The following is a 26,421-nucleotide window of genomic DNA, read 5'->3' as shown; positions in this document are numbered from 1 at the left end:
AGCATGCCAGTTGGCCAACTGTGGCTCGATGATACATCAAACCACTTGGAAATCTATTTCCAAAACAAAAGTGGGTGGTTGAGATGTAGGCTGACCCAACTTGAGCATGGCAGTAGGTCTGTTTAATGATATCTTAAAGAGAAGCACAGAGCAGAAATATGAATAGCATGGCTAGCGCGAAAGCCACAAGAAATTATAACTGTGAAAGAGACTTCTCCAAACTTGGTCCTGAGGATGGTGCCTGCTGGGATCATGACTCATTGCTGCATCCCTGAGGTCACAGGCATGACCACTTTTCATGCATAACCAGAGTGAGGATGAATGAGTAGGTGTGACCGTGTCTCAACGACATTCCAAGGCTGTGCCCCGTCATCTGGTGCTCAGGGGAGGTGAATCCAGATACATCTCAACACCCCTTCATCACTAGTGTGTTAAACTCCTGCCTTGGTCATCAGTGAAATCCTGGTTACCGAGCCCATGATACCATCTGGTGAGTCAAAGGAGCATTTTTGCATTTTCTTGCTATCATTAAGAAGCATCTACTCTCAGCAAAAATTTTCCAGAGGTGGTTGGGATTTTGGAAGGTAGCTTTTTCTTTTGTTATAATTTCAAACTTACAGAAAAGTTTCAGGAATAGTATAGGGTACTCCCATTATACCCTTTACCTAAATCCACCAATTATTTGCAATTTTCTCTACTTGCTTTACTATTCCATGTTTTATTTATTATTCACATTGATTTATATGTGTGTCTATTCCATATGCATATATGTTATTTATTTTCTGAACCACTGCAAGTAAGTTGGCTGTTGTGCCTAATCATCCCTTGAACCATCATGTATTTCCTGAGAACAAGGTCATCTTCTCATACGCCATTGAACAATGATCAAAATCAGTCATTTTAACACATAATATTGCCATCTATTCAAATTTCATCAATCATCGCAATAATGTTCCAGGACAGCTATTTTTGTTTGTTTTTTCTGGTCTAGAATCCTATTCAGGATCATGCAGTGCATTTAGTTGTTATGCCTTTTGTTGGTCCCATCAGTCAAAACCCACAAGGAATACATCTGTCATCAAATTTGATATTTGCTTCAGTTACTGTATTGGGCCCTGAGAAAAGCAGGTGGATACTCAGTGCCCTCTGGCTTTGATAGTGAGTGAATCTGTGGCTTCACTTTCCAGAAGGTCTTCAGCGTCCACAACGTACGTGCAGTTGGAGAGAGAGCCTTGCTTTTGAGTGTGTTTCTTCCTTTGTGTCGACGCATCACTTACAGAGCAGCCAAGCCTGCTTTACAGCTGATGGGGAGGCCAGTCTAAGGCAGCCGGCATTGGGGGTGGTCAGAGGTTTGCCCTTTCACTCCGGGGTTTCTGGCCACCTTATTCAACACGAGCCTTTCCAGAGTGACTCGCCTTTTGAGTTGATCCAGTTTGGTTGCAAGGCTTCAAGCTGTGCACCTGTGCACCCAGCTGCCCCCTCTGCTGTCTGCAGTGGCCCTGGGGGCCAGGAGGCACTCTTAGGGCAGCGTGGCCCTCTTGTGGCAGACATGTGTATGTCCTGGGAAAGGATGGACCGTAATAGGAGACCGTGCAGGATCAGAATGCTTGGGCAGTGCGTCTACTAGATTGCTAGGGCTGCCACAACAAAGTTCCACAGACTGGGTGGCTCAAGCGGTAGAAGTCTATTTTCTCACAGTTCTGGAGGCTGGAAGTCCGAGATCAAGGTGTCGTCAGGGTGGTCTCTTCTGAGGCCTCTCTCCTTGGCTTGTAGACGGCTGTCTTTTCTTTGTGTCTTCGCGTGGTTTTCCCTTCTGCTCCTATCTGTGTCCTAATCTCCTCTTCTTATAAGGACACCAGTCATATTTCATTAGGACCAAACCACATGACTTCATTTTATCTTAGTTACCTCTTCAAAGGCCCTGCTCCAAAATACAGTCACATTCTGAGGAATTGGGGGTGAGGACTGCAACATATGAATTTTAGAGGACACAATTCAGCCCATAACAAGCAGCAAGATGGTAGAGATTCCTTAGCTCAATTCCATCTTTTCAGAAAATGGGTTAACTGAATTGTTCAAGGCCTCACAGCTAGTAGAAAGCAGGGACCCCTCCACTACCCTTTATGTCTATAAAAAGCCCAGAGCCAGCTCAGAATGTATCTGAACTGAAAGGGAAGGCTTAAACCTCTAGAGTATGAAATTGACTAAAAGGCAAACCATCTATGCCTATTTTTTCAGCAGACAAAAGTGTTAATTAAAAAATTTTAAAGTGTCATGTATTGAAACAACTTGAAATGGAAACAAAAAGATGTGATGAACATAAAACCTGGCATATTACACTAATTTCTAATTATCTGTATGTTTTTATATGACTATAATCACTAGGCATCTGGTGTTTTGTTTTATCTGCTTCCCTTCATGTTTGTTATAAACTTTTTCACTTATGTCATCACATATTCCACATGGTTAAAATTGGTCAATGGTTATAGACCATTTTCTCCTATTGTTTTTGCACAGTTGACTAAACCATTTCCCCTCTGTCCCTCTCCCTTTCTTTGCTTTTACGTAGCTAGTCGGCTATAAAGTAAAGCAAGGAATAGTTCTTAGATGTCTACACCGCAAAGTGCTTAATGTATAAGGTGATCACACTTTTCACAAATGTTTTTGAAAATAATCTCAAACTATGTAAGGATGGTACAAACAAGACCCGCATACCTTTTACCCAGATTCACCTATTGTTATTATTATGCCCCATTTTCCTTCTCTTTCTCTTTCCATACATTTTAATGTTTATGTTTATGTATGTATTTATACATGTAATTTTTAAAAATCATTTGAGGGTAAGTTACATACATCATGCATTTTACCCCTAAATAGTTCAGAGGATATTTTCTTTTCTTTTTTAATATTTACTTATTTATTTGGCTGCATCAGGTCTTAGTTGCGGCACGCAGAATCTTTTGTTGCGGCACGCGGTCTTCTCTCTAGTTGTGGCACATGGGCTCCAGAGCGCACAGGCTCAGTAGTTGTGGCGCGCGGGGCTTAGCTGCCCTGCGGCACGTGGGATCTTAGTTTCCCGACCAGGGATCGAACCTAAGTCCCCTGCATTGGAAGGTAGATTCTTAACCACTGAACCACCAGGAAAGTCCCCAGAGGCTATTTTCTAAGAATAAAGATATTATTTTACTTAACAGTGGCGTAGTCATAAACTTCAGTAAGTTTAACATTGATACAGGTGTAATCTATTGTCCATCTTCCGATTTTGCCGAAGGAGCTAGTGATGATCTTACAGCATCTTTTCTCCTCCAGCACAGGATCCAGTCTAGGATCAGTAGTGCATTTGGATGTCACATCTTTAATCTGGAATCTTTCCACATCTCTTTTTGTCTTTTATGATATTAACATTTTAAAGAACATTGTTCCCGTCTATTTTTATTAATAATGTTCCTTATTTTGGGTTTGTCTGGATGTTTCCTTATATGGTTAGATTCAGGCTATGCGTCCAGGGCCAGGATGAGATGTTTGTTGTGTCCTTCTCTGACAAACCACGATACTCTTGAGAGTGGGTGCCACCTACACTTACACTGAGATAAAGGGTGTAAACGTGGATGGTCTCAGGTAAACTGGGAGGTATGGTGACCCTCGTTCTGTAAGTGATTATCCCCCTTCTACCAGTGCCCATACTGGGACCAGATGGACTTGCTGGCCCACCTCCCACTGCCTGCAGCTGCCTCTCTTTCCCACCGGCTTCAACTGGCCATCATTCTACCCTTGGCTGTGCCTGGCAACTTGGTCTTGTTCAATTTCGCTGGAGAATAACTTCCAGTCTCCTGTCATGATGGGGGTTGGGTGGTTGCCTGACTGTGCAGGGTGGGGTAGGAGATGTGAAATTCTAACTGCTCCTATGCAGACTCTCAGGCAACCCTCTTGTGTTTCAGCTCTACTGTAACAGAGAACAAACCTGACTCCATATTGAATCTATTCCTTTAGCTCTAACCTTTGTGCTCTGTTGCCGGGGCTTAGTCGTGCAGGCTCTGCACCTTTTGTAAAAGAATGTTGCCTATAGCCTGAAATACACAGGAGAATCTATTCTCAAGGCTCTGACCTTTAAAGGCATAACACTTTTCCATTCATATAGAGATAAAAAGTTGCAGGCGGAGAATAATACTTCTTGAAGGTTTATAGGAGCATTGTGACCAGACCTACCTGGACAGCTGCAAGAACAAAGGATTCCTGCACCAAGAGGATTGCAACAACCAGCCACCCTCCCTCCCCTTTTACTGTAAAAGAAGCCTGAATTCTAACTCGGGAAGATGGTTCTTTGGGACACGAGTCCACCATCTTCTCGGGCTGCTGGCTTTCTGAATAAAGTCGCTATGCATTCCCCCAACAACTCTCCTCTCCATTTATTGGCCTGTCGTGTGGCGAGCAGTACGAGCTTGGACTCGGTAGCGCTACCCTTCACCTCCATCTTCTGCCATATCTGGTACATCCAATTCCTAAGATTTCTGAGGTTCTCTTGCATGAACAAGCTGTTTTCCTCTCCCATCCCCCCGAGACACTTAGGTTTCTTAGCTTGCTCCACTGTGCTTAGTCAGTCTCCTGAAAATTTGTTCACATATCTTGTCCACTGTATTCTTTTCTTCCTTATTTTTGTGGAGTTTTAATCTAAAAACATTCTTTGCTGCCATTTTCGGTGGGGCTTGGGGGAGGGAGTAGAGATCATGCCCATGTTCAATCCACTACCACCAATGGGAGGCCTTCGAACTTACCCTTGTGGGACCGTTCTTGCCATGCCCGCCTCGATTTGGCCTCACCATGTTCGGGGAGCACAGGGCTCACACCTCGTTCATGCTGTTCTGCCTGGAATTCCAACTTCCCTAACTGCCCACGCACCGCTCACTGCTGCTGCCTTGATACAACCACAGCGTTTTATTACCATCTCTATTTTAGAACTTATCCCAGATTTCCTTGTGTCTTCATTCATTGAGTAGGAATTTGTCTCCTGCCCCTTAAAGGTAGGGACTTGACCTTGTTCAATATTTAACTCTTCCAGATGATGCTTTGTGAGTAGATGTTTTCTAAGTGTTTGTTCCACTGGATTAAAAGGAAATAATATTTTTTCTTTTGTTATGTTCCTGGAAGTTTATGTTTTTCTCAAACGGGATTTCTATGAGTGGTAGACTGGGTTGCTGGTCCCTCCCAATGCTTCACTCCATTGTGACAGAGTTCCACACCCACACCCTCGCCATGGCCTTCTGTGAACCATGCCTCTTGACTGAGGCTGTGGCTGTGGGCTTTGCTTTGACTAATGGGATGTTAGCAGACGCGATGCCAACAAGGGCTTAGAACGATCTTGTGTGCCTGGGCTTGCTCTCATCTTTCTGTCACTGCAAGCTCTAGGAGGATGGCAGACATTTGGAGCAGAGATGCACGAGCTGATCAGAAGACCTGCAGCTTGCAGAAGAGCTATCCAGCTGAGCTGCAGACCTGGGACAGAGTGATAAAGACTTCTTGTCTGCTACTTAGTTTGGGGGTCATTTTGTTCTGTAGCAATAGCTGACTGATACATGATGTCAAAGGGAATGAATGGTTTTTTTAAATAAATTATTCTTGTCCTACGTTGGTTTTGCTCTCTAGGAAGCCTGAAACCAATTTACCATGCAATCAGCATGGTATATGTGTGCCATACCATAGAAAATACTCATTGGTGCTCCTTGATTTGATCATAAAATCTATTTTTAAATGGCTTAAGACAGCAAAATAGAATAATAACCACACTGCCAGCACAACTTTGGCCCTTACATAGATTCATTCCAGACTGAATCCATTATCATAGTCCTTTTGGAGAAAAAAATAAATTCTGAGAAACCAACAAAGATCTGTGTAATTTTCTTGATCTTTGATAACTATGACTTTAATTTGTAGTATACTATGTGCAATCCATAGAGTTAATTAGATGGCACTGCTAATCCTTACTTTTATGAAAACAGGCTTTTGATAATGATTTTTAAAACTGGAGATAGGACAAAATATTTATATTTAGGAACATCCTGATCAGATGCTATTCATTTCTTTCAACACCCACAATTTACTTTTAAGTTTGTCAAAGCCTAGCTTTGTTATTTCCATAATACAAATTAAAATGAAACATAGTGGCAAAAAAAAATTCCTTCATATTATGTAATTGAGAATTGGCCAATTTATCAAATCTTTAAGAATTTTTTCTTTGGTTCAAATAATCTATTATGCCAACGTCCTGATGGAGCTCTGCTTGTATCTCCTACTCTGGAAAGGTTTTCAGAATCCATGAGAGTCAGGATAATATTATAATAAGGACAACTTTTCTGAGTTATTGTACAAAGAAGAGATTGGTTACAAACATGCACAAGTATCAGTAAGAACTTACTTGAATACACCTCACAATTTACCCAGAGGTGCCATTTGATTTTGCATCCACGGTTAAGAACCCCTAATATAAGGAGGGGTCCTGAATGTCATGTTGCAATTACGAAAAAGAATTGCTTAAGTAATCAGAAAAGAAAATGGTATTGTTAAAAAGTTCTGGCATTGAGAGCTTGACTGAAAGAGAGAGAAGAGACAAAGCCAGGGGTCCTTGGGCTCTCCGACTAGTCCAAGTTTAACAAGCTCCCTTGGGCTTCCTTCACAATTCCCAGTGGAAGCAGTCAAAAGAAAGGCATGCCTCTCCTGTCCTCCTGACCCTCCATTTACTCACAAAACAACGGGCTTTAACAATCACGGAACAAAAACTACATTGCCCAATGTAACCTTCCAACCCCCAGAGCTGTATGGGCCGCTAATCCAGCGCACAAAAGCAGGCCGACCGCTCTTTTGTTCTGCCCGAGGCTGGGCGCAGCGCTGAGCAACAGCTGATCGGCTCTGGAACGTCCCAGCGGCGTGCCAGGGGCCTCCGATGTTTATTTAGCGCGCTGCTGTCTCGACGAGGGGCCTCTGGGAGCCGGCTGCACGCTCGCCCGCAGAGGAGTCATGTACCGGCGCAGCTACGTCTTCCAGGCCCGCAAGGAGCAGTACGAGCGCGCCGAGGAGGCGCCGCACCCCGTCGAGCCGGACAGCCTGGTGGAGAGCCGGGCGGCTGCGCCAAGCCTGGCGCAGCTGCAGGGGCTCGGCGAGCGCGTGGCCGCTCACGTCCAGCGGGCCCGGGCGCTCGAGCAGCGCCACGCCGTCCTGCGGAGGCAGCTGGACGCCTTCCAGCGCCTGGACGAGCTGGCCGGCCCCGAGGATGCCCTCGCCCGCCACGTCGAGGGCAACCGCCAGCGCGCCCGGGATTTGGCCGCCGAGCGCACCCGGTTGGAGCGCCAGGGAGCAGAGGCGCAGCGCGCCCTCTGCGAGTTCCGAAGCAAGTAAGCGCAGCCGTGGGAGTAAAGAGGCAGCGCGGGCCGGGAGAGCGCTGCCCCCGGAGGTGGGAGGGCCGTCTCCGGGCCCAGGCGACCGGTGACTTCATCCCGGCAGAGGCACGCACGTGCTGCATCTCCCTAAGATAGGACTAGCTTCCATTTTGGTGGCACGTCACGGTTTGCATGAAATCGTGTAATTTGCTGTTAATGTCTTTTAGAGTCTAGATCTAAGTTACGTGCAATGAAATGCACAGATTTTAAGTGTGTAGCTCAGTGAGCTTGACGAATGTATTAACAGATGCCCATGTAACTACTAAAACAAGCCAGATATTCCTCTACCCCAGAAAGTTACCTTCTGCCCTTTCCCAGCCTTTGCTTCCCTCTCCCCAGTCCTCCCAAGCAGAGGCACCCAGCGTTCTGATTTCTGTCACCATAGATTACTATTGCCTGTTCTGGAATCTTCTAGACATATTCTTATGTGTCTGGCTCCTTCTGCTCAGCACAGTGTTTTTGAGATGTGTCGATGTTATTTAATCCTCACAGCCTCATCCTGTTATAGACGGTACTGCACCCAGTTTACAGATGAGGAGACTGAGGTTCAGACAATGTAGAGATTGGGGGCAAGGTCACTCAGCTGGTGGATCGCTGCACTGGGACTGGAATTCAAGTCTTGAGCATGCTAAGTCTAACGGCCTTCACTGCATCACAGCGGACACCTGGACATTGCTTCAGCGTGTGCCTGCTAGTGTCTGGCCCCTCAAAGTGTGATCCATGGACCAGCAGCATTGCCATCACCCAGGATCTTGTTAAAAATGGAGACTCTTGGGCCCACCCCAGAGCTCCTGAATCAGACTCTGAAAAAGACCCCCAGGTGATTCGTCGTTTAAGTTAACGACCTTGAAGTTTCAGAGGTCCTGCTCCTGGGCAATGTCCCCCCTTTTGACAGACTGAATAATGTGTTAAAATCACCCAAAAAGCTATTCAAAGAAAAAAGATGCTCAGCAACTTGTCAGCATCTTTCCAGTTGATAAAAGGGTGTGCGCTTTGATTCAGCTGGGCACTTCAGGGAATTTACCCTCTGATACTCACTCCAGGAGGTGTCAAAGGGCATGTCCACCAGGATATCCACTGCAGCGTGATCTGCAATAGCAAAGGCCTGGGACCAACCTGAAGGCCTGTTAATAGGAGTCAGATTATAAAATTGTGCTTCATTCATGCAATGGAATACTGTGCAATTGTGAAAAAAAGTAGTGTGTTATCATCTATTTTAAGAAGACGGAGGTCAGAGTAGAGAGGTTTTGCTTGCATAAGAAAAAAGACGACACAAGCACACACACAGAAACCTAATAACACTGGTTACCTCTGGGAATAAGGAAGTAGGAGCAGAGGTGAGAGGGAGACTTTTACCTTTTTCTGTCATTTAAAAAAGTCTCTAACCATGTAAGAGATTTATCTGTTTAAAAATTATATAAATTAATTAAAAAATACAGATGTGCAGGCCCCATCCTGGACCTCAAGTGGGGCCCAGGGTTTTTATATTTAATGAGCTCCACTGGTGATTGCAGTGAACAGCCAGGTTTGAGGACCTCTGGTCTAGGGTAGCCAGAGGGTTTTCTTCACAAGTGCGTTGTGTTTGAGTTCCGCATTCTCAACCCCAGTCGTGGGCAGGATATTCAGCATTGGGTACTGAGCATATTTATCAGATCATGAGCATCGATTCCATTCCCATCAGTCCTTCTGTTTTTCTTTTCTTTTTTGGCCAAATTGCACATGTGGGATCTTATTTCCTCGACCAGGGATCAAACCCGTGCCCCCTGCAGTGGAAGCATGGAGTCCTAACCACTGGACCGCCAGGGAAATCCCTGTTTCTGGTTTTGATCCACAGAAATAGGTTTGCAGCTGGAAGAATGCACCTGAAAATCCCTGTGGCCCTTCAAGGGAAAACTGAGGCTTGCAGAGGGCCTGTGGGTGGCAGGACTGGAACTTGGATTTTTCACCCTAGGCCCATACCCTTTCCAGAACACTGTGTCTTAGAGAGAAGCTGTTCTTGGACTCCTGTGGAGTGAGGCCCAAACGTAGGACTTCATTCATACTAAGTTATGTTCCCTAAAGAGAATGGAAGTGAATGCCGGTTGACACCCAGGGCAGTTCCATGGGTCATCAGAGTACCTCCGATCCCCAAATGGCCTTTACCTGGTCCTTGGGCCACAGTCAGCTGTGATCTGGCTGGGCCGGCATGACTCCCAGGAGCCCTCGTTGGAGGAGTGGCCATGATGAGTCCTGCTGATTTCACTTGGCTCTGAGTTGTATGTCCATCGTGGAGCCGACCCTTCAGGCGCTGTGATTTATTTGATAATTCTCTTTAATTTATTCCCTCCCATTGCCCCCTTGGAGAAGTTTTGATGTTTTAACTTGAGTAGTGGGACTTGAAAATCATTATAAAAATCATACCCATCTACATGCATGGGTACACACACCGAGTTTGGTTTAATTCCAGAGGTGAGGTGATGATTAGCCAGAACCAGGTGAAATTAATGCAGAAATAGGAAGGTGTATGCAGCCTTGTTAGGTATGTTCTTTACCTGGGTAGTTGAATGATTTCAAAATCAGGTCTTCAGCACATCAAACAAAGGCTAAATAAAATAAAAACTAAATAAAATAAAAACAAAACTACCAAAATACAATGATGAATAGAGTCAATTATCCAAATCGCTGAAAACCAAAAATAATCCTGTAAAACAATCAGGTAATTGAAGCCAAAGTGGTTTTTTCCACTTTATGAATTCACTTTTATATTCACTTCTATGAATATATGAATATATCATGAATTCTTACAATGAACTCTTTATAATGAAATCACTCGTCTGTAATAAAATATCTAGGCTTGTCTAAGCATGAAAATCGCATTAACATGTTGTTTATTAAATATGTTTTTAAGCTACAGAAATTCTTGGATGTTTCTAGCAGGAAGAAGCAATGAGAAAATTAGATTTTGTTAACAGTTTTATTCTTAAAGCTAATTAAACATTAAAAAACATCATTTCTGGCTCCATTAGAGGCACACAGAAAAGAAACTGTTAAATGTGACATCCTGGTGTGAAAGGTAAAACTGATGCAAATATATTTTCTTACTGGTTATAGCTGAGCTGCTTAGGTGGCTCTAGAACTGGAAACACTTAGAACAGTGTTCCTATACCTCATGTTCTTCCCTGAAGTCAAGACTTTTCATTCTGAGGCACGATTTCCCAGCACCTGTCACAGTATAAAGTCCTTGACTTGACCCATGGCATGGGTGTACAGGGACACAGAAAGCGATGCTTTGTGGCATCCCTGTTTCAGGTGCAGGAGGAAGGGATGCAGAAGGACACACCTGCACCATCTTGTACCGCAGATACCTGGAAGGGGCCACAGACATGCTTACATCCCATTGGTCAGGACCACACTGAGCTGCAAGGAAGGCTGGGAAATGCAGTCTCCCTTCTAGGCAGCCCTGTGGCCACCAAACATGATGGGCTCTAAGTCCTATTAGAATGGATATTGGGGACAGCTTGCAGGGAACGAGGTCGGGGGTCATTTGGGAAGGGGCTTTCTCTTTTTCTTCAGGGGGTGAAATTCCCCCTAGAAGGAAACTCGTTTTGACCAGAATGATTTCTGGGGTCTCTCTGCTTCCTTGATCTTTACCATTTTTTTAGAAGTCCAGGGAAGAAGTCGACTAGGAGAAAAAAAATACACCTGCTCCTAGTATCTGCTGCTTTATTAATCTTGTGTATGTTTAACTTTGAGGGTGTCCCTGCTCTACCCAGGCAGCATGGTGTGGCTGTCAGGACACAGTTTTGTTGTCAGACTCACATCTGAGTCCTGCACCCCTCTCTTAGTTTGGAGTCCTTGAAGCCGAGCCTGAGAAAGTCGCTTATTTGGGAGGTGGCATCAGGGAGCACCAGTTGCGGAGTGAGGAGGTTATAGGCAGCAAGGGAAAGGAGCCAACACTGAGTGCGTCACCGGCAAGTTACCTGCATGGCCATTGGAGGCCACCTGCGGGGTGGAGAGCACACCTCAGTGATCCCAGCTGAGGACCAGGGAGCCAGGGTGTGTACGTACCCAATCGCCCTGTCAGAGCTTGCAGGCTGCTCCCAGGGGCACTGACTCTCTGAGCCGTCCAGCCTGCCCTGCCTGCCAGCCCACAGGAGGCCCCTGGTGTGCAGGGCAAGGCCGCACAGATGCGGGTGAAGTGCCAGGAGCACCTGCGGCGGCCTCGGGCCAGTTTCTCAACCTCGGTTTCCTCTTCTTTCCCGAGGGGGTAACAGGAACTGCTGTATTCCAGGATTTTGTGAGGATTAAATGGCGCAACCCAGAAAAGCTGACACGTGATGATAAGTACAATAGTATAGGGTATCCGGACCAGGTCAGGTTAGTGCTGTTTGATGCAACAGATCGTTAGTACAGCCTCCCAGTCTCTGTGCTGCCGCCGCACTTGGGTACAGGTGCGCTGGGATCTGATTCCTGCGTCTTCGAGTGGCTGGGAGGGGGCACTGGGGGCTTGGGGCTGGGACTCCGGGCCGGGAGACTCCTGCCCATCTATGGGGCCACCGGCGGCACTTCCTGCATGTGCAGGGATGTGCAGAAGGTTGGGAAGGAGTGGGCTCCAAATGCAGCCTCAGCTCCTGCTTCCCTTAATGAGAGCGGGTAGGACTCAGGTTAATTGAATGCTGATTGTGTGACCACACATACCGGATCACGGAAGCTGCCCAACTCTCCCTTCTGTGTCCCATCTGCAGGTATGAAAATGAGTGTGAGTGTCAGCTGCTGCTGAAAGACATGCTCAAACGGCTAAACAAGGTGAGCTGAGCCCGTCCTTGGGTTTGAGTAGATTCACGGCAAGACGGGGCTAAACGGCTGAACGGTTGTTTCACGCGCTGCCTCTTTGTGTTCTTCCAGGATTCCCCTATTTCTTTTGCTGTCATTCTCCTTCTTTCTTAAAAAATTTATTTTAATGAGGTATAGTTGACTTACAATGTTGTGTTAATTTCTGCTGTACGGCAAAGTGACTCAGTTATGCACATATATACATTCTTTTTCATATTCTTTTCCATTATGGTTTATCACAGGATACTGAATATAGTTCCCTGTGCTCTACAGTAGGATCTTGTTGTTTATCCATCCTATATACACTAGTTTGCATCTGCTGACCCCAAACTCCCACTGCATCCCTCCCCCACCACCTCCCTCCCCCTTGGCAACCACAAGTCTGTTCTCTATGTCTGTGTGTCACTCTCCTTCTTGACTTTGTAATTTCAACTAAATCTTTGTGAGTGAATGCACACACCCACACACACTCCTCTACCACAAGCTAAATGAGCTCGTGAGAGATCCCTAGACGGTTAAGCTCATTGGTTTGCTTGGCTATCAAAATGGGCCAGCGTTACAGGGACTGGCTGTTGTCTGCACCTAACTTAGGAGGGAACCTGCTCCGGACGGTGGTTATCTGGAGGCAATGCTACCTTATCCTGTTGGCTAAGAGTCTTGAGATTACTCCTCCCCAGGGAAAGTCTCAAGAGAATAGAGGACGAAATTTCCTTTTACCCTCAAGCTCCTCACACTTGAAGCATGAACAGTCGCCATGTGCGAGGCACCAGGATTCTTAGCTTCTTGCTGGAGACCCTCCTGCAGAGGTTGGGTGGAGTTGTTCTTTGCAGGGGCAGTTTCCTTCTTTGGATCCTCCATCACCATCTAACTGATTGGATTTTCTGCTGTAGCCAGGAGAACTTGACTACCAGATAGCAGAATAACTGTGGACCACAGAGGTTGGACGAAACCAGGGATGGCAAAGAGCTGTAAGCATTATCCTTTTCTGATTATTTCAGAGCTCAGATGTCAGAGGGGAAGGACCTATGGGAAATGGTTATTTAAAGGGTTCCTTGTTCAGGGTACCTGGCTGCCTTCCCCCTTCCCCGTTCCCCACCCCTAACCTCATTGCTGATAAAATCGATCACCCTTCCCTGCTGCGCCCAGATGTGGCCTTAAGATTCTTCTCCACCTGGTTGCCGTATGATCCAGCAATCCCACTCCTGGTCATACATCCGGACAAAACTCTAATTCAAAAAGATACATGCACCCCAGTGTCCATAGCAGCACTATTTACAATAACCAAGACATGGAAACAACCTAAGTGTCCATCAACAGATGAATGGATAAAGAAGACGTAGTATATATACAATAGAATACTACTCAGCTATAAAATAAATGAAATAATGCCATTTGCAGCAACACGGATGGACCTAGAGATTATCATACTCAGTGAAGTAAGTCAGAAAGAGAAAGAGAAATATCGTATGATATTGCTTATATGTGGAATCTAAAGTATGACACAAATGATCCTATCTATGAAACAGAAACAGACGCACAGACATAGAGAACTGACTTGTGGTTGCCAAGGGGGAGGGGGGTGGTGGTGGAGGGATGGATTGGGAGTTTGGGGTTAGCAGATGCAAACTAGTATATATAGGTTGGATAAACAACAAGGTCCTACTGTAGAGCACAGGGAACTGTATTCAATATCCTGTGATAAACCATGAAAGAATGTGAAAAAGAATGTATATATGTGTATAACCGAATCACTTTGCTGTACAGCAGAAATTAATGGGACATTGTAAATGAACTACATTTCAATAAAATAAATGAAAAAAAAATAAGATTCTTCTCCACAGGAACCCCAGGCAACTTCAGACAGTCAGGGTTAGCTCAGGGTTAGCTCGGAGTGTTTGCCACTAATTTCCTGGCTTCGTCCAACGTCTGTTGTCTAGGATTATTCCGCTAGTCGGTGGGAAAGTCAGAACTACACTCTAGGGACACTGAATATTGCTTTGTGTATGTTACTGACTGTATGATATTTCTGTGACCATCTCTGTGTGAGCATCTAATGTATTGTCCAACTCGGGACACTGTGTGAAGCTGATGCTGTCAGTAATTACGCAGGCCGACTGTTAGAAGCTGGACCGTCTCAGGCCAATGGAACAGATGGGCACACAGAAGTGAGCACAGAGATGGCGGGGAGGGTGTCCTGCAGCGGAGCCCTAAGCACACAGCTCATGACTGGCCGTGTGCTGAGCTGGGTTTCAAGGACCCAAGGCCTGCTGGAAGTCTGCGTGGAGTGGGGCCTTATTAGCATTTGCCCTCACTCAGCTTTCAGCTGACACTTGTGGCTCACCCCCATTTGTGTTTTTGGTGGCGATTCCAGGCTGGCAGGGGGGGCCGCCGTCTTGTCCATCGGCCGAGGCCTTCAGGAACAGGGGCACCTGACACCCTTCGCCTTTAGGTGCCAGTTCAGTCCCTCCGCAGCACACCTCCTTTTGCTTTGTGACTGTTTGTCCTCCCTGCAAGCAGGGCTCTCTCTGGACTGGGCCCTAAGGTTGTTGCTCACGTGGTACCATCCTGGGCATTCCTTGAAGAAGAGAAAGAACTTAGTCCTTCTTTTTACCTTTGGCGGCAAGTGACACTGGATTTAAAAACAAGCTCAAATCTTCTGGTTTTTTTTTTTTCTCTCTTATTACAAAAGCAATGCCTATTCCCAGTAGAAAAATAAGACAGTAGAAAGAAAATGAAAAATAAGGGAAAGGTATTCCACCATTTCCCCCCGTCATACTGTGATGTAGCGTGTGGACAATTGGGGTATGAGTCCCGTGAGAATGTTACGAAGGTTCTGGGGAAAGATGGGACCAAGCACGCGGGCGGGCAGGGGCAGCACATCGGTGTGGCTGTTCCCGGGTCCAGGGAAAGACACTTCTCCCCACAAGAACTGTGCCATCCACAACAGAAGGGTAGCCTGCTAGCAAGACCCTTCACGCTGTCGCTCAGTATCCCTCTCTGAGGCTCAGCTTCTTCGTCTGGAAAATGGGAGCAATGCTAGTTCCCACCACCATAGGAGCAGGTGTCCGTCTGCATGCCTGGTGAGAGTTAAATGACATAATAGTGCACGTGACCTGCCTGTTACAGTTGTTATTACAGGTCACGCGATGTGATGGACGCCAGCTTAGTTTTCTCGGGAAGTGGCTGCGTACCCCTGGTGGAGTGGGAGTGCGTGGAGGAACACCTTTTTTTTTTTTTTTTTTTTGCGGTACGCGGGCCCCTCACTGCTGTGGCCTCCCCCGTCGCGGAGCACAGGCCCCGGACACGCAGGCCCAGCGGCCATGGCGCACGAGCCCAGCCGCTCCGCGGCATGTGGGATCTTCCCGGACCGGGGCACGACCCCGCGTCCCCTGCATCGGCAGGCGGACTCTCAACCACTGCGCCACCAGGGAAGCCCATAGAACAGCTTTTTAATAGCTGTGAATTTATTTTTATGACTACCTTTTCTCTATAGCAGGTGACATTAAAAAAAAGTTTCTTTTTAAATGCATGTCAATAAACATGAATCAATTTGAAAAAAATACGGGGTGAGTAATAGTAGAAGATTTTGGATGTAGCAGAAATCACAGGCACAGGATGCAAATACAGTGAATCGGGAGGTCCCTGCACTAGCTCACGGGAGCCTCGGAACAGCCTTCTGGATTTTGTTTATTTTACCCTCAGATAACCCGGTCCGATCGCCCCTCTGTCAGGGGGGAACTCACCCTTGCTGAGGCTAAACGACTTCAGAGACCCGCAGCCCACCCGCGGCAGGTGTGGGCAAGAGCCAGGTGCTCTGTGTCCAAGGCTCATTCTTTCCCTCCCAAGGACAGTCAGGGAACCGCTGTCTCTCAGGAGACAGACGCAGAGCCGGAGTCTCTGGGTGAAGGTGGCCACTTCCCATTAGATGTTGGTGCCCTGTCCATCCCCCCAGGCCGCCCTCAATGTCACATAGAGATGCTGAGCCTGCTGGCAGCTTCCTGCATCTGTCTGGCTTGGGAACATCTGCAGTGGCAGGGGGCACAGTCCAGAAGTGTGGGCATTAGCACCCCAGGGGCGACCCTCAGCCACTGGGGGACAGGAGGGGGTGGCTGAGTCCCTGGCTGGCCCACCCTTCGTCCCGACAGTTCAGAGGTGAGTTTCCCAGTCTCCTGGGGGGTCCCCAGCAGGACTGAGCCCATTGCCCACAGTGGGAACCCACTCATTCCACACCTTTATTGGCTTTGTTCTTGTCCCTGTGTCACTACCCCACCCCTTCCAGTGCTCCTGGGATTACCTCTCAGATAAGGGACCCTTTCCCAGTCCTTGCCTCGGGGTCTGTTTCTGAAAACTCAAATTAAGACAGCCGCTCAAGGGTCAGCCAGCTGGACCTTCAGGTTCTCTGTCCACTGAGATGGTCACTGGAGAAGAAGGAGGTGAAATGGTACAGTAGAATTCACATCTTGTTGGCTGTCGGTCATATCACTGATTTTAGTTGACAAAGCTTTGAATATCTACAGACGTCACATCATCTGGGTTTTGACTGTCAACGCAGCCTAATGTCCGTTTCCTTTGGTCCCTTTGGAAGGGATTGATCCCTGGGTGTGGCCGTGTGAAGTGGGGTACACTAGGAATCTCTGACCCAGTCTTTGAGTCTGGCTTGGAAAATATCACAATGTATGGACAGGACTGGTTGCCACCATGTTCATAAAGCTGCCGTCTATGTATACTGCCCAGGTAATTAAACCTCCAGAGCAGAGTGCCTGTATTAACAGCCAGCCGCTCCTTGCTATGCACTTGGAAATGAAATAAATTCCTCAACATACTACTTACATACTCGGGCCAAAGTTATTCAGATTTTCAGCCTTTGGATGTGGTAAGCATTCCTGGTGACTTTTATTTTATCTTTGTCTATTGACATTTTTTTTGTTTTTTATTCTTAATTTTTTATTGAAGTATAGTTGATTCCCACTATTAGTTTTAGGTGTACAACATAGTGATTCAGTATTTTTAGAGATTGTACTCCATTAAAAGTTATTAGAACTGATGACTTTTTTTAAAAGAAAGTATTTATTTTGGCTGAGCCAGGTCTTTAGTTGCGGCACGCAGGATCTTTAGTTGCAGCATGTGGGATCTAGTTCCCCGACCAGGGATTGAACCCGGGTCCCCTGCATCGGGAGCACAGAATCTTAACCACTGGACCACCAGGGAAGTCCCTAGAACTGATGACTTTAAAATATTTGGGTTTGGCTAATCTCTAGGACTCATCATGTATATTGCCAATTTGAAAATAATGTAGGTGCTAGTCAAATGCTTTCACCAGAAAACAATTTTAGAAAATACCTAAAGCTGCCGTATGTGCTTTTCCATGTAAGTCGTGTATCTTAAACATGCCTGGAAAGGAGCAAGAGGCAGGGGAGTTCAGGGGGGGTGAAAGGATGGGGCACGAAGCTTTTGATTTCAGGGCTACAAGCCTTCATACGTCCAGGAATTCCTCTGAGGCTGGAAATGAACTTCTGGAGAAGAGGAGAGCCATCTGGGGAAGAAGAGTGTAGGAGGAGGCTGGCGGTGGGCGGCTGGAAGAACAGAAGGCAGAGGAAGCGTGAGGAAGGATGCAGAGGGTGAGAGTGGAGTCGAGGAAGGCAAGGTGGTGGGAAGAGGGAGGGTGGGGAGTGGAGGGACGTGCCCAGCTCCTCCAGGTCAGCGTGAGCCCTGGAAGGAAAGCAGCTCTAACATTTTTGGAAAGGTTTTTGGCGTCCAGGATTGAAGTAGGTGTTTTTTTATTTTTTTATTTTTTTGCGGTACGCAGGCCTCTCACTGTTGTGTCCTTTTCTGTTGCGGAGCACAGGCTCCAGACGCGCAGGCTCAGCGGCCATGGCTCACGGGCCCAGCCGCTCCGCGACATGTGGGATCTTCCCGGACCGGGGCACAAACCCGTGTCCCCTGCATGGGCAGGCGGACTCTCAACCACTGCGCCACCAGGGAAGCCCAGTAGGTGTTTTTTTTTAATCAAACCCTAATTAACTAGAAATCTTAATGAATTTGAATACCCATTCTTTAGCAGTTGTTTTTTTTTTGGTTTTTGTTTATTTTTTTAGTTGGGCTGGATTTGGGGCTGCGTGTGGATACAGACAGTTGGGGTTTTAATGGATTTCCAGCACCTCTGTGACTGGGTTGGCAAGGCTGATTTTTCAAGGGTATATAGGACTCTAGTTATTTCTTCAGTTACTTTCTCAGAAATCGTCTAGGCTAGCGGTTCTGAAACTTCCTGTGCATCAGAATCAGCTGGAGGGCATGTTAAAACACAGATTCCTGGGCCTCCACCCCAGAAATTCTGATCCGGTAGGTCTGGGATCCACCAGATTTTTTACGTTTCTAATCATTTCCAGATGGTGTGGTCCAGGGACCACACTTTGAGAACCACTGGCCTCGATGAAACCATACACAGTATCAGGGCTGGAGTGTTTTCTAAAATTAGAATATTGGCCCAGAGTCTCGATTTGGAAAAATCTAGATGCTCCGGCTGGTGCTTTGGAAAATGCAGCTGACAGCATCCAAAAGCATAATAAAAACACAAGCGTCTACACATTTCTGAGTCTGGTGCAAACAAAAGAAAACCCTTCCAAACGAACGCTTCTCCCCGTATCAGCAACTGCACATTCCAGCGGCAGCAACGCACCTTTGGGAGTGTCACTCTTTTAAAGGTTGGCTGATGGGACCTAAGAGTGGTTGTTTGGCTTGACCCTGAGAGGGAGGTGGGGGACGAACAGCAAGCACCTTGCAGGACAGGATCAGGACTCAGCCCTCAACTCCTGACTAGTAGAGGGAAGATCGCATTCCCATTATCTCCAGTTAACCTCTGTTAACTAGCTGAACGGCCCACTGGTGCGATATCTCCCCGTCCGTAAGGTGAGACTCCAGTTTCTGAGCTGCGTTTGTCAGAGTCCTCGGGTTCCATGGATTTGCTGAAGGGCCTCTGAGGGAGGAGGGTTGCCAGACGATCGGGGTTCCTGTCCCCCGTCCTGTCCTTCGAGAAGCACATCTCTGCTTTCCTTCTGTATGTTGGCTTCCCTGGGATATTTTGTTTGAAGGATGACACATGTGGCTTTAAAAAGTGTGAGGACCAATGACCTTTAGGGTCCCTTCTATTTTTTTTAAAATTAATTAATTTGGTTGCACCGGGTCTTAGTTGCGGCTCGAGGGCTCCTTAGTTGTGGCATGTGAACTCTTAGTTGCGGCATGCATGTGGGATCTAGTTCCCCGACCACGGATCGAACCCGGGCCTCCTGCATTGGGAGCTTGGAGTCTTAACCACTGCGCAACCAGGGAAGTCCCAGGGTCCCTTCTAGTTCTAAAATCTTGAGTGTTCGATCCCTTTATAAGTAATAACACAAAAGGTCCTTGAAACCTCACTTTCAGTTCTTCAGCTCCAGTGATTGTGTATCAATTGTGGGTGAATTTTTGGTGAAAATTACGATGTTTGAGAATTCCCTGCCCCATTCCATCCTCAGCAATCTTGAGGGGCCGAGGGTGGGGAGAGTAGAAAAGCATCCCGAAAGTGAAGGTGAAGCTCAGGTCTCCACCCCGCACTGCCTCCTCTCTGACCCGGATTTAGCCACGCCCACTCAGCAGTGTCCCATTCCCAGAGCTGAGAATCACTTTCACAAGGAACCACCGTGCCTCAAGGGAGTGGGGCTGATTTTCCTTCCCGTCAGTGTAGTCCTAGTAGGATTGTCCGCAAGACGACAGTCATGTGACCATGTGGGCCAATCGCAGCTCTCTCTCAGAGATGTGACTCCTGGGGGCGGAGATGAATGCCTTTGGAGCTGGGTCGTCCCAAGGGCTGTGCCGTGGACCCCAGCTGCTTAGATTGCTGGGACTTCCCTGCTTTCTGTCCTTCCCAAGGCCTGTCAATTACCCAGGATTTATCTGGTTCCTCAGCCCTTTCCCACTGCTGGAAAGACACCCAGGCTTACTTTCCTTCACCATGTCTTTCATGAAGGGGCTTCCCCAGGCTTATGTGACAGTCCTGAGTAATTCAGAAAGCCATTCACCAGGACCTCCAAGGGGCACCCCACCTTCCCTGGGGCGTTTGCACAAGAGCATCCGTAATGCTCTGCTCTCCCGGGGGCTGGGGGGGTGGGGAGAGTCGGACAGCACAGGTCTTGAAACAAGGGCAATACTGTTGTGTTTTCATTGTACTCTGTGTGACCATCCCTGTGACACAGGATTTGAGGACCCATCATTAAGCCCCCAGGATGGTAAACTCCTGAAGGCAGAGCGTATCAAAAGTCAGCGACTGGTTAACTCATTTATCAAAAGAATGAGCCCAGAAGCTAAAACACCCAAAGACGGATTTCACATTATTTTAGTTCAGAGCCCTGTACCTGGCGACATGCATCCCTTTTAATAATTTGGTTCATTCTTTTACTTCTGATTTAAAAATAATACTTCAGACCATGGGTGGGTCCCTTAAAGGGTGTGATTTTCACACACGCTGTTGCTTCTCTCGATGGGCAGCGGAGCTTGGACAGCGGAGGCCCAGCTCTAGGGCTGAGAAGTGGGTGGTACCTCGGGGAAAGCATGCAGGAGAGTCCAGGGGCTGCGGGTGAGGAACCGGCTCTGGGTCTTGGGGTCCTTCCCTTCTTCCCTCCCCACCTGTTTGCCCAGCGTTGGCATCCCTGGTATCCATGAAGGGATTTCAGAGTCTTCAGGGGAAAGGATTTGGTAACTGGAAATTAGAGGCTGAAAGCGCTGTGGGATTCACCCTAGAGCAGGAGACACTGAAGAAGACAAGATGGTCCACGTGTCTAAAATCAGTCCTCTAGACCTTCCGTGTCCAGCGCAGGGGCCACTAGCCATGTGAGGCTGGGGAGGGGTCAAAATGCAGAGAGTTCAAATCGATGTGATGTGTTGTGAGTGTGAAATACACACCAGGTTTCAAAGACCTAGCCTGGAAAAAAGGAAAATATCTCATCAATAGCTTTTAAAATGTTGATGACATGATAAAATGATAAGATTTTGGGTATATTGGGTGAAATAAAATATATTGTTAAAATTAATTTAACCTGTTTCTTTTATTTAATGGGGCTACTAAGAAATTTAAAATTATGCCTGAGGGTTGGACAACCCTGTATTAGAATAACATTTAATTTAAAAAATTTTATTATTATTATTATTTTTTTGGCTGCATTGGGTCTTCGTTGCTATGCGCGGGCTTTCTCTAGTTGCGACGAGCGGGAGCTACTCTTCATTGTAGTGCACAGGCTTCTCATTGCGGGGGCTTCTCCTGTTGTGGAGCATGGGCTCTAGGTGCACAGGCTTCAGTAGTTGTGGCGCGTGGGCTCAGTAGTTGTGGCTCGCGGGCTTAGTTGCCCCGCAGCATATGGGATCTTCCCAGACCAGGGATTGAACCTGTGTCTCCTGCATTGTCAGGTGGATTTTTAACCACTGCACCACCAGGGAAGTCCCAACTTATTTAATTTTGGCTTGCATAAACCTACACAAAAGGCATGTGTGAAGGTACATCGCTAACGATTGCAAATCGACCAATCTGATCTGGCACAACTCTTAAGTTCTTTAAGATAAACTCTGAAGTTCTCTTGGGTAAATAAAATAGTTTCAGAGGTTTGAGTTGGGTGAGGGTTAGCCGATCCCTGACAATCTTGCTGAAGTTTCAGACCAAATTCACGTGAATGGATATTTATTAAATAAGCCTTTTTTCTGATGCAGTCCCTAAGGTTCATACAGCCTCTTCTCCAGGCTCCATGAAGTCCCAGATCTCTGCTGTTTTAAGTGCTAAGACAACACTTTGCATGAAAAGCTCATTCAAGGCAGGTGATACAATAGGGTCAGGATTCTGGTATCCTTGCTGTCGGTGTCAGACAATCATATCTCCCTACACCAGCGGTCTTTTACAGGAACGATTATAAGGAATCAAGTGCCTTTCCTAAGAGTGCAGGCCTAATGCCTCCCTGGAACCTAAATGCTATTAGTACCAGGATGGCGTGTGTCCCAAAATATCTTGGCCTGTCCACATACCTTGACTGTCTTAACTCTGTTCACGCAGTGGTAGGGAGTATCTTAACTATTTTAGCAAACCACATTTCTACCTTTGTCAGTGAGAGCGCATTGCTAACGTTCATCATGCTTTTTAACAAGTCATTAGGAAGTCAGTAAAAATTCACTTAGCAAGCCCTCAGGTATTGGCAGGTGGGCGTGGCAGAGGGGGCAAGGAACTTGGACCTGTAACATTTCGCTGAATTGTTGAAGTATTTAAGTCAGTTCCAGACATCACAGCACTGTCTTATGAAGAGCACAAATACTTACTCATACCTATTTGGTTGATCCAAACAAGATCAATGAGATATGGGCTTCCCTGGTGGCGCAGTGGTTAAGAATCCACCTGCCAATGCAGGGGACACGGGTCTGAGCCCTGGTCCGGGAAGATCCCACATGCTGCAGAGCAACTAAGCCCGTGCTTAGTTGCTCCACAACTACTGAGCCTGCGCTCTAGAGCCCAAGAGCCACAACTACTGAAGCCCATGCGCCTAGAGCCCGTGCTCCGCAACAAGAGAAGCCCACACGCAGCAACGAAGACCCAACACAGCCAAAAATGATAAATAAATAAAACAAATAAATTTATTGAAAAAAAAGATCAATGAGATAAAAGTTGGTGAATTATCAAAAAGTTTGGTGAGAACATTCAATCTTCTGTCCTAAGTGTTATTTCCAACTTGAAAGGAACAAACACTATTCACCACAGCAATCATGCTAAAACATGAATTTTATGTTGAAGATACATGGCCTCAAGGTGTCAACAGTCCTTGGGAGAAAACTCTTAAAATTAAGGTTTCCTATCCCATAGGTTGTCTTTTCACTTTGTTGATGGTTCTGTGCACAGGTGTTTTGAGTTTGATGTAGTCTCACTTGTAATTTTTTTATTTCGTTGCCTGTGCTTTAGGTGTCGTGTCCAAAAAACTCATTGCCAACACCCATGTCAGGGAGCTTTTTCCTGTTTTCTTCTTGGAGTTTTTGTTTCAGTATTAAATTATTTAAATCTTTCATCCATTTAGAGTTCATTTTTGTGAATGGTAAGATAGGGGTCTGGCTTCATTCTATTGTATTTGTTTATTTTTAATTTTTATTGGAGTATGGTTGACTTACAGTGTTGTGTTAGTCTAGCTTCATTCTAAAATAAAGGTTCCAGTGTTAAGGGAAAACTGTTTCTTAGTCTTAGAAACTCAACTCACTGATGATAGGATATAGAACAAATACAGATGTAACTTAAATTTTAAGGTTATCGGTGTATAAATGTACTCTTTCCCCCTGATCTTTCTAGATCAAGGCTTCTCAACTCTGGCACTACTGACACTTCGGACTGGAGAATTCTTTCTTGTGTGGGGTTGTCCTAAGTATTGTAGGATATTAACAGCATCGGTGGGTGCTACCCACTAGATGCCGGTAGTAACACCCCCACCTCCCGCCCGCCCCTGCACCCCCCACCCCCCCACCCCCACCAAGTGGTGACAATTTAAAAAGTCTCGAGATTGTGCCAAATGTTCCCTTGGGAGCAAAATCACTCTCAACTGAGAACTACTATTCTAGACCAGGTCCAATGGGCTAACCCAGTGCTTGGCTAGAAATGCAGAATCTCAGACGCCCTCCCAGACCCACCAAACAAGTCTGCATTTTGGTAAGACCCGGCCGCTGTCACACCCACGCCCGTGCTCTCCGCCCCCCGCCCCCCGCGGCCCCTCAGAGTCGATGCCTCTCATTGCAGGAGGCAGATGAAGCCCTGCTGAGTAACCTGCGCCTTCAGATCGAAGCCCAGTTTCTGCAGGATGACATCAGTGCGGCCAAGGACAGGTACAAAAAGGTAACCATGACCCTTCTGTAGCCCTTCCCCCAAAAAGCCAGTTCAGGGCACTCGTGGCTGAAAAAATGGGGTGGCTGGAGTGGGCTGCCCTGTGTGCGATGTCCCGAACCAAGCGGGGCTGGGCTGGTCGCTGGACGGCACCTAGTGAGCCAGACCTGCGGGGCTGTGGGAGGGGTGGCAGTGTGGTGTGTGTGTGTGTGTGTGTGTGTGTGTGTGTATGTGTATGTGGGGGGGCAGTGTGTGTGTGGGGTGTGTGTGTGTGTGTGTGTGTGTGTGTGTGTGTATGTGGGGGGGGCGGTGTGTGTGTGTGGGGGGGGTTATGGGTCGGGGGGAGCCAGTATCTGTGCAGGACGTCACAGTCCACAGAGTAATTGCACACAGATCCGTCTTGATTAAGCTGTAGCCTGTTGACTGGTTCAGCTCAGAACATGGAGAAAATGCAAAAATCGTAATTTTTTAGCGCTGTCTCTGAGGGAACACATGGCATGCAGGGGCCTCCTCGCATGTAGTGCTGTGCTCTGCCCCCACCCCTGCCAGCTTCTCACAGGCCTCACGTTGGGGGGGCCTTGGTGCTCTGGAAATGTCCAGTCCTGGAGCTGTGTAACCAAGGGCCAGTGGCCTAACCTCTCTGAGCTTCTTCATCTTTGAAATGCAAACGCCAGACTCTCCTTCCTGCACAGCCATGTCATCTGAGCATAGACACCTGTGGGCCTGGCCATGATCCTCAACCCTCGGGGCTGACCTCTCCAGGGAGCCTGGCCTCCCTCGAGCTGCAGTATCTGTGTCTCTGCCTCAGGACGGATGTGCACCAGGCAGCGGAGGGCAGGTCTGCCTCACAGGAAATGTTGGGGAGTTAATGCTGAGGGAGCAGCCTCAGCCAGGGACGGATGGAGTTGGTGGACACGTACCCCAGCTCCCTCTGCACCAGCTCCCAGAGAGCCCACTAGGACTGGTGCCCACAGGGGTAATTCACCTGAAAACACAGTGTCTCACCTCCCCGCTCCACTGCTCATGTTTCCTGACATCTTTGCCCAAGCAAACTATTTGCACCCAGATCCTTCCCCCAGGGTCTGTATCTTACTCAGCTGGGGCTGCTATGACGAAGTACCACAGACTGGGTGGCTTATGAGCAACAGAAATTCATTCCTCTCAGTTCTGGAGCCTGGAGCACCGAGATCAGCATGCTGGCAGGGTTGGGTTCTGGTGAGGACCCTCTTCCTGGCTTGCAGACGGCTGCCTTTTTGCCATGCACTCACCTGGCCTTTCCTAGATCCGTATCCATAGAGAGAGTGACTGCCTTTCTTATCAGGGCACTAATCCCACCCTGGGGGCCCCACCTTCATGCCCTCATCTAAATCTAATTGTTCCCCAAAGGTCCCACCTCCAAATACCATCCTGCTGGGGGTTAGGGCTTCAGCACATGAATTTTGGAGGGACACAACTTTCGATCTATAACTGTCTGCCTCTGGGGAAAGTCACACTGAGGCAACGTGAAGTAATATGGGTGAAGCACCTGGTACCACCTGGAACTTGGCAAGTGCTCAGGCAGCATCAGAGTCCCTTCCTGTCTCTGTGGGTGCCTGCTGCATTGTCTCACTGAATCCCAAAAAACAGCCTCAAGAGACAGTGTCCTAGGTTCCCTGTCAGCAGAGCCTGAGGTGCCTATAGGTGGGATGGGGGTTAGGAAGGCGCAGGGGAAGGGGCTGAGCTGGAGTCCAGGCTCAGCCTGATCCCATGGGGGCTCTGGAGCGTGAATCACACCACAGGCTTGGTCCCACCTTGAGGCAAGAGGGTTGGTCTTGTGTCCTGAGCCAGGAGTCATTGGTCCGGGTGGGACATGGTGTGGCATTGGGGGCAGTTGCATAGCTTCCTGGCAGGATGACCACTGTGTGGCCGAGGGCAGTTCTGCAGAGGGGGCAGCTGTGCTACGTCTGCAGCTCTCGTGCACGGAGCAGGCCCAGGTGATCTGCTGGTGAAAGGGACCAGACATTGCCTTCAGGTTGTTAATCCCTCTTTTGTGGAAGAATCAGAGGTTTAGGCGGTTTGAATACCTTGCCTGAGGCCACGTGCAGCTAGTGAGTGAGGCAGTCCCCGCCGGACTGGCCACAGCCTGTCCTCTGAAGCACCGCCTGTGCTGCAGTCAGCAAGGTCCTTTGTGCCCTCCGGGATCTCTTTGTCCCCCATCCCTGCTTTTCTGATAACCCTGCATCCAGAGCGCTATGGAGACAGCCGCAAGGCAGCCACGGGACTGAAGGGAAGGTGACGTGAACTAAGCCTCGGTTTATTCATCGAGCCCAGTGTTCTCAT

General features: G+C 47.5%; 1 protein-coding gene across 2 annotated transcripts in view; it reads left to right on the top strand.

Moving 5' to 3' along the window:
• Nucleotides 1-26,421, top strand: part of BFSP1 (beaded filament structural protein 1) — a 66,605-nt gene that overhangs the window by 21,680 nt on the left and 18,504 nt on the right. Inside the window, exons 1-3 of one of the 2 annotated variants that reach the window (XM_067707303.1) lie at nucleotides 7,009-7,382; nucleotides 12,152-12,212; nucleotides 24,019-24,114. In XM_067707303.1, the coding sequence (XP_067563404.1) occupies nucleotides 7,009-7,382; nucleotides 12,152-12,212; nucleotides 24,019-24,114 (531 nt within the window). Of the gene's footprint in view, nucleotides 1-7,008; nucleotides 7,383-12,151; nucleotides 12,213-24,018; nucleotides 24,115-26,421 lie in introns of those variants that run through there. The other variant, XM_067707304.1, reaches the window with a different exon arrangement.

This window comes from Pseudorca crassidens, chromosome 15 (genome assembly GCF_039906515.1).
Source record: "Pseudorca crassidens isolate mPseCra1 chromosome 15, mPseCra1.hap1, whole genome shotgun sequence".
NCBI classification, from domain to species: Eukaryota; Metazoa; Chordata; class Mammalia; order Artiodactyla; family Delphinidae; genus Pseudorca; species Pseudorca crassidens.
Note: the sequence above shows the minus strand (reverse complement) of the source record. Positions and strands in the feature narration are given on the sequence as shown.